General features: G+C 39.9%; 2 protein-coding genes across 2 annotated transcripts in view; one reads left to right on the plus strand and one right to left on the minus strand.

Moving 5' to 3' along the window:
* Positions 1-11410, plus strand: CCNDBP1 (cyclin D1 binding protein 1). Its single transcript, XM_038580206.1, has 11 exons — positions 1-234; positions 405-464; positions 718-797; positions 3358-3439; positions 4194-4290; positions 4467-4540; positions 5116-5192; positions 5490-5770; positions 8420-8480; positions 9705-9751; positions 10009-11410. Exons 1-11 carry the CDS (start codon positions 126-128, stop codon positions 10121-10123), a joined length of 1083 nt encoding a protein of 360 aa, XP_038436134.1. The 5' UTR covers positions 1-125; the 3' UTR covers positions 10124-11410.
* Positions 11396-15470, minus strand: part of EPB42 (erythrocyte membrane protein band 4.2) — a 19703-nt gene continuing 15628 nt past the window's right edge. Inside the window, exons 11-13 of the mRNA XM_038580205.1 lie at positions 15019-15185; positions 13761-13894; positions 11396-11702 (exon numbers count right to left, since the gene is read on the minus strand). Of these exons, the coding sequence (XP_038436133.1) occupies positions 11540-11702; positions 13761-13894; positions 15019-15185 (464 nt within the window). The 3' untranslated portion in view covers positions 11396-11539. The remainder of the gene's footprint in view (positions 11703-13760; positions 13895-15018; positions 15186-15470) is intronic.

Raw genomic sequence — 15470 nt, forward strand, 5'->3', positions numbered from 1 at the left:
CCGGGCGAGTTGTTGCCGGAAACGAACCCGGACCTGAGGCTGCCGGAAGCGGAGCGCCCGCTGCCCTGCGGCCCTGGCAGCCGCCTCGGCCGCTCTCGTCCGGAGGTTCCAGGCGATCTCCTGAGATGGCGAGCACAGCCGCACCTACAGCCGCAGTCCCCACCCTAGATCCGCCTTTGGAGCAGATCCGGCGCTTGGCAGTGGAGCTGCGGTTGCTCCTGCCTGGCGTGCGGGGTGAGCTGACGCCTTGGGGGCTGGTGACGGCAGGGGCGGGCTCGGCTAGGGAAGAGGCCGGCGGGGGCGCCGGCGGGGGCGGGGGCGGGGGCGGGGCCGGGCCGGGGTGGCTCCGCTTACCTGTGCTCTTCCTTTTGCCACCCCCGGTCCACATGCTACACCGGCTACAGTTGGCGAAGCCCGGGAGACCACCAAGGAGTTTAATGCTGAGACGTTTTGGAGGAGACTCAGTGAGTGCCTGTCCTGTTGGGGACTTCTGTTTCTCATCCCTTCCAGGGTACTGACGACCCCTTTCCCTCCCGCTTTCCCCCCCTCCCCTCCCCCCGCCGCATCCTCTCAGTCCTTTGCACTTCGGAGGTTGGGATATGAAACACTGATCCGGGGAGGTGTTTTTGAGGCTGACATCTCCAAAGTCCATGCAGCAGCTGCAGGCTTCTCCTTTTGGCGCTGACAACACGGCCCCTCCCCTCTGTCATCCCTCAGACCGGGCAGCAGAGAACGTGTCGAGGGAAGCCACGACCCTGACTGAAGTCTTCTCTCGAGTTCCACTGCCCTCTCCGCAGGTGGGCTTTACTTTCCTGGAATCCTTGTGCTTGCCTCGTTGTTCATTAGGGATCCAGTCGTTTTCTTTCCACCCTTTACACTGAAGCCAGGGGGTTAATTTTCCACACCTGTCAAGTAAGATTGCGGTTCTCACCTCGCAGGGGTGCGAGGTTGCCAAGGGCAGTCAGCCCCTGGCATGCCGTGCTCAGGTCATTCAAATAGGTATTGGTTCAATCTGCAGTTCATCCTGGTTATTTCCTTTCTGATAAATATTTTTTTTAACACTCGCTATTTGCTAAGTGTTTTCACATACGTAATTCCCACCTGACAGATGAGTAAGCGGGCTTAGAGGCTCAGGTTAAGGTAAATAAGAGTGGAACTAGCATTTAAATTAGGGCCCATGATGTCTAAACGACACCTTTTCTGTTATGCTACATAATATCCTTTTTGTATTGAATTGCTTTTTATATTTAATCAGTAACATATATATACAATATAAAATTCAGAAGATGTCAAAGTTAAGTGTGCTAAAAAATTTATATTTCTCCTCCCCAGTTACTTTTGTATTATTCCATATATATTCGATGCACATACACACTCATGTGTATATGCCCGCTTCTTTTTTACACAAATGATAGGATACTATAAACTATAAACACTTTTCTGGACCTTCCTTTAAAAAACAATTAACAACATGGCTTGCACATTGATTCTTAGCAGCACATATGAAGTTGCTCAGTTCTTTGTAATGCTGCATGGTATTCAATAGAGTGTATATAACTATAATTTGTTTAATGATACTTTATGTGGACATTAAAGCTCTTTCCAACTTGTAACTATTATAAACAGTGCTGTGTAAATTGCCTAAGACAATCTTTGTATATATCAGAAGTGGAATTGATGGAACAAGAATTTATGCATTTTTATTTTTATTTATTTTTAAAGATTTTATTGATTTATTTGAGAGAGAGCACAAGTGGTGGGGAGGGGCAGAGGGAGAGGGAGAAGCAGACTCCCCACTGAGCAGGGAGCCCCATTCTGGCCCAGATCCCAGGACCCCGAGATCATGACCCTAGTTGAAGGCAGATGCTTAACCAACTGAGCCACCCAGTCACCCTGAATTTATGCATTTTTAAATAACCAGTTATTATAAAATTGATGAAAATAAACATGTTGGCTATGACTATGCTTTATGCTATTTTTCCAGAACTAGGTATACTTAATTTGAGAGTAAGATTATTTTAAAAATGGCATATTCATTGCCTTATTTGGTTTTAATAATCAGTGGTTTGATTCTTTTTTCAATCTATATATCCAGATGTTTTAAAATGGAAAAAATATTCTTTTGCTGCACCTACAATAAGCTCTCCCTACCCCCTCCCCCCGCATAGGTCCCAGAGAACTGTGATAAGAAAATAAGAAATGAATTGTTAGAGAGCATTTTAAAAGCTTTGCTTAAGAAAGTCAATATTTATTTCAAAAGGAGTAATATTACCTTATTTTTATCTGTTGATCCTTTCTTTCAAATATACTTAGGACTTGTTGCTAAAATTCACAGCTAGTAGGACACTATGAGGAGCAGCATAGAATTATTTTTCTGTACATGCTCAGGACAGTGGGTTCACTCATAGGTGAAAAGTTTTAGTTTTATTTGAGTTATATGTATTTGAATCCCATTTGCTTTCTTAGGATCTTAGCATGTTAGTCTACTGAAAAATGGTTTGTTTTGTTTGTTTGTTTGTTTTAATGTTTTTGGATGTTGAAACAAAGTTACATTGTCATAAACAGTTTTAAGCAGTTACTCTCAATCACTGTACTTATCTTCCATCCTAGACTGGTAACTGTTCATAGACTGGCACCAATCTGTGGACCACATTTTACATAGCACTGGCTTAGAATTTAGCAGGAAAGTGAGGACAAGGAAGATAGGAGAAAGCCAGTGACTACTTGGAAGGAAAATAGCCAACATTGAGCAATATAGGTTCTATGTTAATTACCTTTAGGTATATTGTGATTCTGTTAGAGAAATCAGACACCTGGTTAATGGTCTAAGGGTTGGCAAACTCTTCTCTAAAAAGCCAAATAGTAAACATTTTAGGCTTCATGGGTGAACTAGTTAACTTTGCCCTTGTAGCGTGAACACAGTTGGAAGTAACATGTAAACAAGAGTGTGGCTGTGTGCCAGGAACACTTTATTTATAAAAACTGGCAGTGGACCTAATTTGGCCCATAGGCCACAGTTGCCATCTCCTGGTCTAAGATACAGTGAATACCTCACAGTAGATCATGAATATCTCAAGATACAGAGTATTAGCAATAAGATTTCCTCCTGTTTCTTAATGCTTTTTTTGAGTTGTCACCTCATTCTCTGATGTCCAGCTAACTACTCTTGGCTATACGGCAAGAATAGCACAAAGCCTAACTAAAAGGACTACAGAAAATGTTTGTAGATCATACTGTACAGATGTCTACTCTCTTCTACAGTAGATGGGCTGATGAATCTTTTTTTTTGGGGGGGGGGCTGATGAATCTAATCTCTTTCTTTTTTTTTTATTCTGAAATTGACCCATCACCTCATAGGAAACCCAGAGGTTCTGTGAACAAATCCATACTGCCATCAAGGAAATCATTACAGTATACTATTCACTTCCCAAGGATCAAGGTAAGCCAATGTATATACAGAAATGTTTGGTTATAGAGTATATCTTTGCTAATATGACAGCTTCTGTCCTGAAACTTTTACCTTTTCCTCAATTTGAGCATGTAATGTAACTTTCTCCCATAAAATGCACTCAAGGGTAATTCTATAACATCAGTGACATCCGTAAATAAGCCTTTATGCTAAGGTATGGATGCTGTATTACCATCTTCCCTGCTTTGCCTGACTGTAAGGCTTTTAATTCTTACTGGCTACCCCATCTCTAACTCATTCTAACGACTATGGATGCTGGATCTATAGGGGCCTCCCCAGTCTCCTCCACCCATATTACATCCCACCCTGTTTCTGAGCTCCCTTACAGGTTAAATGACCTCTGTCCCTGCCCATAAATTAATGCTTTGATTATGATTGTGCCAAAATTATAAATGAATACGTGTCTCCTGGATCTTCAGGGTTAGTCACAGATGGTTTAAACTTCAAGTGTTTCATCCACAGTTATCAAGAGACCATTAACCTTAATGAATATATACATGCTGTCATGGAAAGATTTTGTTTCAGATCTTTCTCATTCAGCACTCAGTGGGAGGAACAAGAAAATGATATGGGGAAATACATAAGACTTGAGTTTTGTGTTGGCACTGCAATTCAAGCATGTGGGTGCATGTTACCTCAAGTTCTAAAGGGCTTAAACTCTTGAGAAAGCAGATGGTGACTTCTGGAAAGAAGACCAGGCTACTTAGTCTTTGGGTTTCTTTAGGAATCACCCTGAGAAAGCTGGTACGGAATGCCACTCTGGACATCGTAGATGGAATGGCTCAACTTGTGGATGTGCTTTTCATAACTCCAGCTCAGAGGTAGTGATGCCATAGTTTGGGTTGTCAGTTAATGGGATTCCTTGCTTCAGGGAGGGGAAAAAACCTCATTTCAACAAGAGTTACTAACAGCTGTGAATGATGACTCGCAGGAAGGAGATTTTTAGGAAAGAAGAACCTTGGTTATTGATATATCCTTATTGATTTCCTTTCTCCAGCCTAGAGAACAGTGACCTTATTTCCTACAACAGTGTCTGGACTGCATGCCAGCAGGTACCTCGAATACCAAAAGGTGGGTAAGAACTGGAAACGGGCCATTGACTCTGCTGGCCAAGGCAGACAGTTCTCTCATATCTCATTTCTAGTTTTGTGACATGTAAGTATTTTACTTTATAGTTTAGTGGAATACATAGAGTTTATCACCAATATCAAAAGAGAAGTATTAATATTTTTTCTTAGTGTTTTTAGTTCTTATACTTTTTTTAGCCCTCTTTCTGTAGCCCTATATAGTTGAACAGATGTGGTTTGTTCTCCTGGTCCTGCCCCAGGAGCAGTATTATGGGACACACTGAAGCACTTAGGAGATAGTGCCAGCTAGATCAAAAACAGTGTTCGTCCAAGAAGACCACAATGAGAAACATCAAGGGACCATTTTGTTTCTTCTTGTGGTGAATGATGAAAAGCTTTTTAACTCCTATCTGAGTACCCAGAGGATGGGTGTTAGAAAACTTTTACTTTAGACCACGCTCTTGTTGACTGTCCTGGGTACTCTCCTCAAATGCGAACACTGTTGGTTGTCATTTGCAGGCTTGACAGAATTTTGAGGTTTCTTCTCTAATTCTAGTGCTTCTGATTTTTCACTCATAGATAACAAAGCTGCAGCCCTTTCAATGCTGACGAAGAATGTGGATTTTGTGAAGGATGCACATGAGGAAATGGAGCAGGTGAGGGGACAACTCCATGATAGATGAGACTATAAAGGAAGGAGATGCCCTGGGCATTGATTCAATAAATCCCATCCTCACTCCTGGATTTCAACTCCCATCTTCTAGCCCATGCCACTGTGTGTTTTAGTACCGTTCCTCTCTGTCCATTACTGGGCTAGGAGAGTAAGAACGGAGTTTAGGAAGTGATTCAAATTGGTGGCCGTTGGTAGCTGGCTTGACGTTTTTGGGATAGCTTAGATATGATGCTGTAAGTATAATAGGCTCTTTTTTTTTTTTCTTTTTGGCATGTCTTAGGCCGTAGAAGAATGTGACCCATACTGTGGCCTCTTAAATGACACTGAGGACAACTCTGACAACAATGGTGATGAAGAGAATGATGGGTTGGGGTATCCAAACAATCGGGACTTATATTGGTCAGAAGAAGATCAAGAGCTCATAATCCCGTGCCTTGCACTGGTGAGAGCATCCAAAGCCTGCCTGAAGAAAATCCGGATCTCAGTGGCAGAGAATGGTAAGAAGGATCAGGTGGCCCAGCTGGACGACATTGTGGATATTTCTGATGAGATCAGTCCTAGGTAAGCAGGATCCCCACTTGAAATGTGAGCATCAGCATATAATATCAGCTTGTGCTGTCACCCCAAGCTTTTCCCAGTTTTTTGAAAATTTTCAACCTACAGGAAAGTTGAAAAAGTATTGCAGTGAACATCCATATAGCCTTCATCTAGATTCACCTGTTGTTCACATTTTTTTTTTCCAATATTGGCTTATTTCTCTATGGATAGATGTGCTATTTTTCTCCTGAACCATTTGAGAGTAAGTTGCAGACATCAATGACATGTCACCCATATATAGTTCAGCATGTATCTCCTAAGAACATTCTTATTATTACATCCAAGAAATTTAACATTGATTACAATAATATTTATTTTTTTTTTTCTATTTTTATTATTATTATTATTTTTTAATTTATTTTTTATTGGTGTTCAATTTACTAACATACAGAATAACCCCCAGTGCCCATCACCCATTCACTCCCACCCCCCGCCCTCCTCCCCTTCCACCACCCCTAGTTCGTTTCCCAGAGTTAGCAGTCTTTACGTTCTGTCTCCCTTTCTGATATTTCCCACACATTTCTTCTCCCTTCCCTTATATTCCCTTTCACTATTATTTATATTCCCCAAATGAATGAGAACATATAATGTTTGTCCTTCTCCAACTGACTTACTTCACTCAGCATAATACCCTCCAGTTCCATCCACGTTGAAGCAAATGGTGGGTATTTGTCATTTCTAATAGCTGAGTAATATTCCATTGTATACATAAACCACATCTTCTTTATCCATTCATCTTTCGTTGGACACCGAGGCTCCTTCCACAGTTTGGCTATCGTGGCCATTGCTGCTAGAAACATCGGGGTGCAGGTGTCCCGGCGTTTCATTGCATTTGTATCTTTGGGGTAAATCCCCAACAGTGCAATTGCTGGGTCGTAGGGCAGGTCTATTTTTAACTGTTTGAGGAACCTCCACACAGTTTTCCAGAGTGGCTGCACCAGTTCACATTCCCACCAACAGTGTATGAGGGTTCCCTTTTCTCCGCATCCTCTCCAACATTTGTTGTTTCCTGCCTTGTTAATTTTCCCCATTCTCACTGGTGTGAGGTGGTATCTCATTGTGGTTTTCATTTGTATTTCCCTGATGGCAAGTGATGCAGAGCATTTTCTCATGTGCTTGTTGGCCATGTCTATGTCTTCCTCTGTGAGATTTCTCTTCATGTCTTTTGCCCATTTAATGATTGGATTGTTTGTTTCTTTGGTGTTGAGTTTGATAAGTTCTTTATAGATCTTGGAAACTAGCCCTTTATCTGATATGTCATTTGCAAATATCTTCTCCCATTCTGTAGGTTGTCTTTGAGTTTTGTTGACTGTATCCTTTGCTGTGCAAAAGCTTCTTATCTTGATGAAGTCCCAATAGTTCATTTTTGCTTTTGTTTCTTTTGCCTTCGTGGATGTATCTTGCAAGAACTTACTGTGGCCGAGTTCAAAAAGGGTGTTGCCTGTGTTGTCCTCTAGGATTTTGATGGAATCTTGTCTCACATTTAGATCTTTCATCCATTTTGAGTTTATCTTTGTGTATGGTGAAAGAGAGTGGTCTAGTTTCATTCTTCTGCATGTGGAAGTCCAATTTTCCCAGCACCATTTATTGAAGAGACTGTCTTTCTTCCAATGGATAGTCTTTCCTCCTTTATCGAATATTAGTTGACAATAATATTTAATATTCAAATTTCCTCCATTTATTTCTAAAATGTATTTCATAGCTTTTTAAAAATTTTAATCCAGGGTTCTATCATGGTGTTACATTGTATTTGATTGTCATCTCTTGCAGTTGTTTGCTTTGGTTGTCTCTTGCAACTATAACAGTCCCTGTCCTTTTTAGTATTTTTTGACATTTACTTTTTAAAGAATCTAGGTCAGTTGTTTTGTAAAATACCCCAAATTCAAGATTCATGTGATTGTCTTTGTCATGATTATAGATTATATTCAAGTTAAATATTTTTTTGGCAAGGATATCATATATTTGAGTGTTTTATGCTTCTCATTGTATCATATTGGAGAGGCATGTAGTGTTAAGTTTCTCCCATTATTGGTGGCACTAAATTTCATCACCTGGGTAAAGTAGTGCCCACCTGAGTGGCATTCCATGGATGAACTCCATTTGCATCAGTTATTAAATTGATGGTTTCAGATTTTCCCTTTTTTAAAAAAAAATAGAGCACCAAAAGCACTGAGCAGGGGAGAGGGGAGGGGCAGAAGGAGAGGGATTAGAGAAGCAGACTCTGCTGAGTACTGAGCCCAGAGAGGTGGGCCTCGATCTCCCATCTCTGGCCTGGCCTTAGAGATCATGACCTGAGCCAAAACCAAGAGTCAGATGCCTAATCCACTGAGCCACCTAGACACCTCCAGATCCTCTCATTTTTAACTGAATTAATCATGTCCTATCATATGGGCCAAGGGAGTTTTTTCCTCCCAGCTTCCTAGTGAAATGGGGTCTATACATGTTTAGTAAATATCAGTTGAATTGATTCTAGTTGCCCAATTTAAGGAATTGATAGGAATTTAAGGGACAGTTATATCCTCACTGGTCACTCCTTAATTGTGTACTGGAAATTACCCAGTTGAGCTTTGTTCCTTTTTTTTGTTAATGATTATTTTTGTTTTCTGCCCTTAGTGTGGATGATTTGGCTCTGAGCATATATCCACCTATGTGCCACTTGACTGTGCGAATCAATGTAAGTACCAACTTTGAAGAAATAGCTAGTGACTCTACTGGTAGGATTTCACTAGCCACTAGTATTTCCTTTAATCTCTAGGGAATATATTTATTTATTACACTTGGATGCGAGTACAACGATAATGTCACAGTTCTTACCTGTATTTCTGTTCGATAAATATTTATAATATTTATAGTTATAATAGCCACGAGTTCTGGTAGTACTCTCTTCTGTAACAACTTGGGTAATCACTTAGAAAAACCCAAAGACCTTAGAAAATGCTACTTTGAAAAGAAAGTCTGAATTACCACAATACTTTAGGATCCTGTTAACCTAAAGTCATTATTCTGATTTCTAGTGTGGGCAAAAATAGTGTCCAGAAACAAAATCTGTTCTAATATAAACCTATTGGATGATCTAACTAGAGGGTCAAACTCTTTGTAAAAATCTGATCTTAATCGTATTCTTTCAAGTCCTGGGTTCTGTGCTAGAGATAATTCTATTTTCTTATTTTTAGAGACTCAGATTATCTGTATAGTTATTGGAAAAAGAGGTAAAACTGCCAAATGGCTTATTATATCTTACATTCAGAATTACCAAATCTAAAAATATTTGATAAATTAGGTAGTGGAAATTAAATTCATCAAATGTATCTTTACAGTATGTAAATACTTTAAAGTAGAATAGGATCCTTTCGGGTGTTAACTTTTTTTTTCACATTCACTTTTTAGAAATTGACTTCCTAAGAAATAACATTTGGCACTATGCCTTGTCAATTACCCCAATAAAAATTTTAAAATTTAAAAATAAAATTTAAAAATTTAAAATATATTGGTGGCATACGATTCCTTCATGTTATCTTGTTATTGGTATGCTTGAAATTCTGTACATAGATTTTTTTTTTAAAGTAACAGCTGTTTGAGCTATATATTTGGAGCTATCATCAGTTGGGGTAAATTCAGGTTATATTCTGATTTTTTCTAGTTTTTTTAAATTTTAAAGTACTAAAACTTTTTTAAACTTATAAAAATATTATAGCAATAATATTAATAAGATTTTGTAAAGAGAGAAGAATCCTATAATCCTACCACTCTAATCCAATCAGAATTTTTGTTTTGGAAGTTTCCTTCAGGGTTTTTGTTTTTAATAGGTTTTTATTACTTGAGTCTTTTAATATATGTTAGCTCTCCTTCCCTTTTTATGTAGGGCTCAGGGTAAGTAACTTCTTTGTTTCTTTTCTAGTCTGCGAAACTTGTATCTGTCTTAAAGAAGGCACTTGAAATTACTAAGTGAGTACGAGGACTTCTCTCCAAATAGCTTTTTTGAGAATAAGCCCATCCAGTCATTCTCAATTCCCAAAGCCCCATTTCAAGAAGTGGAAGAAGGTGGGTGTGGTGTTTTCTTTCCACTTCAGTTGCAGAGCAGCTTAAATTCTACAAAGAAACTTGCCTTGTCTTACTAGTTTTCCTCTATGCTCCCTGGTGAGAGTAGATTTTCCCTGGACAGTATAAATTTAACCTCTCTTTTTTCCTCATTCCACTTGCAGAGTGAGTCATGTGACCCCACAGCCAGAAGATAGTTGGATCCCTTTACTCATCAATGCTGTTGACCATTGCATGAACAGAATCAAGGAACTTACTCAGAATGAACTTGAATTGTGAGTTTTTAGGCTCATTTGTATTCTTTTCTCTCCTTCCCTTACTATCACAGGTAGCCTCTGAAGTCTGCTTTTAAAACAGAGCTAGAATGCTCTCTAGATCAAAAAGGAGTTCCTGTCTATACTTGTTCAGAGACATTATTACCAAAGATTATTGGTTAGGCCAGACTGGCAGTTATTTATAAACTGTATGAGTATGATATATTTTTCTGTGCTAGATAAAAAAGGCAATTGCATGAGTTTGTGTTCCTGAATGGTATTTCAGAGATTCCTGCAGAAGCTGCCTCATTCCCTATTTGCAGTAAAGTGTGTTGTTTGATGTTAAACATGTTGTTAGTCAAAAAAAAAAAAAAAAAAAAAAAAAAACATGTTGTTAGTCTTAATAAAATGCTGACCTGCTGGTAGTTCAATAAGTATTCTTCCAAAGTTTCTTTCTACCAGAAATACAATGGATTCAGACTAGCATATCGCCTTTATTTGGATTTATAGGTCTAAAGATTTGATTCTGATCAGGACTGAATTTAGAACAAAAACACTTGACTTTAATTTATTTAGAGATGACTTCAAAGCCCCGTTGAGTGCTTCAGTGTGTTATATAATATCCTTATTCTTATAATTAAGTCCTTCTGAATATTATTGCATCCATGCTTCTAAAATTATTTTTTTGGTATTGAGCTCACATATTAGGTTTGTCCACTTTATTGAGCAGATTTGTTTTTCTTACATATGTTTGTATTATTGTTATATATTACATGTCTCTCCAAATGTAAGTACAAAATTTTTATAAATCAAAACTTTGTAAGTGTATTAAAATAGGTTATATAATTTTAAGGGCCTTTTCAGTTTAAGGGCCTTTTCCTTTTGCACAACCATCACCACTTAATTATAATTTTGCATGTGTCTAGAAGATCACATATTGGAAAGCAAGATAAACCTGTATGATGTGTATTCTGGTGACCTGACTTGGGTTTTATGCATGTACTGCGGGTCTCCACAACATCTAATGCCAGTCCTTTTCCTTGCATAGATGTAACTTAGCCCATCTGCCCTTCCGATGTCTCCATGGTCTTTTTAGGTATAATCAGCTATAGCAGTCATTCTTTTGAGCAAATAGTGTATACTTGGGTTGAAATTCCTTATGTCAAATGAGTTTTAATTTACTCTTATCAAGTGCCATTTTGTACTTGTAATAAGAGTCAGAAAGAGAAGGAACTAAAGTCAGAGAGTGTCAAAACAAGTAATGTAAACCAAAAAAAAAAATATATATATATATATATAACTTTGTACAAAAGGAGTCTAGTTCTTTTATTTTCTCTTCAAGGGCTGGTATTCTATATACGTAATAGTTTTCATATTTCTCTAGTGGGCCAAGTTCATGTTATCAACTTCAGACTTTAATTATGAGATACTTAATGGAGGTTTAAGCAGGAAGTTCAGAGGCTTCCACGATGACGTTTCTGTAGTTGGTTAGGTTCTGGAACAGATTGCAGTCCATTTCCACAATGAGCCTCTGGAACCCCACCTGTGTTGGTGTAAACTGAAATTGGGTGTGCAAGATGTTTCCGGGCCACACTGTAGCTAATCTGAAATAAAGGAAAAAGCAGGTGGTGGTTCTATCCCATTGCTTTACTGGTCCCAGTGACTCTTCCCTACTCGAAGAGGTGAACTGTGAAGAAATCAACATTTAAGTATCTTAGTGTTTAAACAGAGGAGGTTTTCAGGGGATGAAAGATAAGAGCCTCCCTCTGGTGAGCAGCTGCATGGTTAAGAAGAGAAACATCCTGTTCTGAGGGCTTCCAGGCTACATCTGTTATTTTATCACCAATGACTTCAGTCTGGTCCCACTCTTGGTAATAGTACCAAGGCATGTTTGGAAAATCTGTAGTTTTGGACCTCTCCTGTTGCTAAGTGCTGTGAGGGTACAGTGAATATATACAGAAATTGTCAGCATGCTAACAGGTGGTGTTTGGCACCCTATCAGTAACCTCCTGGCCTGCCCATGGACCTTCTTACATTGACAAAGGGAGGAGCACATTTCCTTGGAGGAGCTTTCCCCTACTGTTGATCTGGGATACCACAAAAGTATAGTTAAATGTTGGCAGTCCCTCCTCTCAGTTTATTGGCAAGAGTGACTCATTGGGTTTCATAAGGCTGAGGCAGTGGCTCAATAACCAGTCAACTACCAGGGATTTGAGGAGTAGGTACCGTGAGCTCTGAACTGTACACTGTGTTTTCAATAAGGGGTGCTATGGACACAATGAGGGAAGAAGAGATAATGAAGAAAGATAGTTGCAACATCTGAAACCAACAAGGGACTCATACAGGGAGCTCCTACAAATCAACAAAGAGAAAAGGCAGGAACACCAAAAGGAAAAAGGGCAAAGATAAGAACAAACCTTTAACAGAGGAGGAAACAGAAAAGGCTAATAAAAATATGAAGAGTTGCAAATTAAAACAACAATGAGATAATACCTTATTACTATTAGACTGGGGAAACAGAGGAAGTTGAGTATTGCCAAGAGTGGAGAAATGGTAGGAATATAGCAACTCTTCTAGTGTTGGAGGAAATGTGGACTTCTGCAGTCATTCTGCAAACAAATCTGATAGTACCCAGTCAAACCAGGTCATATTCTGTGATATAGTAATTCCATTCCTGGGCATACCTCTCCTTCCTCCCCGGCCAGAGTTTCAAACTATTATGTAAGATGTGTGAGGGTGTGCCTGGGTGGCTCGGTTAAGTGCCTGCCTTCTCTCAGGTCATGATCCCAGGTTCCTGGAATTGCATCACATGTCAGGCTCTGCTTAATGGGGAGTCTGCTTCTCCCTCTGCCTCTCCCCCTGCTTGTGTTTTTTCTCTCTCTCTCAAATAAATAAAGAAAATCTAAAAAAAAAAAAGATGTGTGAGGATGTTCATTGCAATAATATTTGTGTTCCAGAGTTGGAGGCACTCTGGGTACCCATCACTGTGGAATGGAGTGGTAGAAAGTATGGGATGTACAGGATAAAGCATTATGTTGCAGAAACAATGGGCTTAACATATGTGGATGAATCTCAAAAACAGTTCTGAGTTAAAAATAAGGAAAATTAAAAAAATAAGGAAAATGGATTAGACATAACATCATTTACGTAAATTAAAAATACAGGCGTATGAAGCACAGGACACATTTTACACATGCTAATGAAAGGATGCACATACTAACAAAAGAATATGAAGGGTGGTGGTAGGAATAGGGAATAGGAATAAAAAGAAATATTTAAACAAAATTTTATATTGTAGTAGTCATTAGTAGAATGCAGCTCTTTGTCTATATCAGAAGGCAGAATACCTGTGACATTCTCTAGTACTCAGACCTAACCTCCATGCCTGCAATTATAGCAATACCCAGGCTCTCCCTGCATGATCGGAATAGCAATCAGGGTCAGGGTCAGGTGGATGCCCTTGGGGGCACATAGCCTCCCTCACTCCTGTCTACCAGGATGAGAGAGGCCCTAATCCTTTAGTTCAACTTCAGAAGAGTTTATTCCCTGTCTCTATGGACACAGCAAAAAGACAGGCATTAGTCGTGGGTAGGGACCCATCTCAACTGCCTTACTGACCAGCTGAGATGTTTCAGGTAGATGAGAAGCTCATAGTCTCTTACCTGTACCTTCTCTCTCTGTAAATGAGCCCCCTTCCAAAGATGGAGATCACACAGTCCTTCATGGGAATGTCTAGGAAGTTATGGAGGCTAACTGAAGCCCTAAGAAGTTGATACTGCTCTGCTGTCTCTGGCATCTGTGGGAAGAGGCAAAATCTGGAGCGGATGCCAAGAGCACAGAGCCACAGTTACTGCTTCCCCTCCCAAGCACTCGCCCTGTACTCCCCTCAGTTATTCTTCTGTCTCTGCCATCTGGACCCAAACTCCACACCTGACTTCTTTAGTCCTCTATCTGGTCTTCCTGCACTTATTCTTACCCTTACCTTGGTTAATCCATGGCCATCTCTGATGTTGCCTCTCCTCCACTTAGAAACCTTGGAGTGGTTCCCATTGTCCTTAGAATTCAGCTTTGGTTGGCATTCAGAGTCTTTCATGGTCTGACCCCAGTCCCCTTTTCCAGCCTCACCTGTTCTTCCCTCGACTAAGTGACATCCCAGCATCCCCCTCAGACTTCCCCTCTTTTGGGACTCCCTGTTAAGTCTTCTTACTGCAATGGCCTTCCTCAACCCCAGCACTAAAGCTTACCTATTTTTCAAGGCCCAGCATAAATGCCTCCTCCTCCTATTAAGTATTCCTCAAACCCACCAGCTGAAATTAATCCCCTATGTCACTTACCTCATAGTGACTTTGTACCTCTTTTGTCTTTTTACATAAAAGACCAAACACTGTGTCTCCTTACTTTAATATAATCTCTTTTAGGGCTGATACCAGATTGCATTCATTTGGTCAGGGGAGACATGTGAAAAGAGGACTAGATCAAGAGCCATAAGCTTCTAAGACATCCCATTTTCATGATCATGAGTATGATCATCTCTAGGACTGTATTCCCATCTGAATAATGAGAATAGTTCCACCTCATAAGGATTTTGTATTAAAAGAAAAGGTGAAAATTCATTGGCATACATATAAAGTTCTAAATAAATATAGGCTAGTATTAGCCATCTAAATATGGAGGCAAAAAAAAAATATGGAGGCAGCAATGGTGAGGCCCTGATTTTTAAAATACTTCAAAAAAATAAGTTGGAAGATGTAAACCTTAATAGCATATGTAAGAAGCCATCTATTTCAAGAGAAGGAGCTCTCGAGATAGTATTTTCTGGCAATCCTACAACACAATTGTTCACCCTGAAGTGTGAGGGGCTCTTGATTCCTTCTGAAACAGGAGCAAACAAGAGTGATTTGGGGAAAGGTTGGTGCCTACCTCAATGGCAAGGTGTGGTCTACAAATGGCAATGTCTTCCTGAGCAAAGCAGCTGAGGCTGGATGCAGAGTGTGTTACTGTGGCCATGACTGTGAGTCTCAGGAAGCTGTTCTCTGGTGGGTTTTGATCAAAATGTAAGAAGGACAGATTGCTGGTGATACTGTTAACTGAAACATAGGAGAGATGGAGTTAGTGCAAATCCTAAGTGTGTGTGCCTTGGCCACAGGCAATATTACACACAGTCCAAAGGAGTAAGTGTCTCACCGAAGCCAGAAAGATGCCTCATTTCTCACAGCAATTTCCAACTTGAATTCACTCGAGGCCCCACCCCCTGCCACTATCACTGCTTCTGCCAACACTCTTGGCAGACCACCTCAGTGCGGTTGTGGAAAGCCCCTGCAAACTAGAACAAGTTATGCTCTCCTGGCCTTGGTTTCCTCGTCTAATAATAA

Source organism: Canis lupus, chromosome 30, assembly GCF_011100685.1.
Source record: "Canis lupus familiaris isolate Mischka breed German Shepherd chromosome 30, alternate assembly UU_Cfam_GSD_1.0, whole genome shotgun sequence".
NCBI classification, from domain to species: domain Eukaryota; kingdom Metazoa; phylum Chordata; class Mammalia; order Carnivora; family Canidae; genus Canis; species Canis lupus.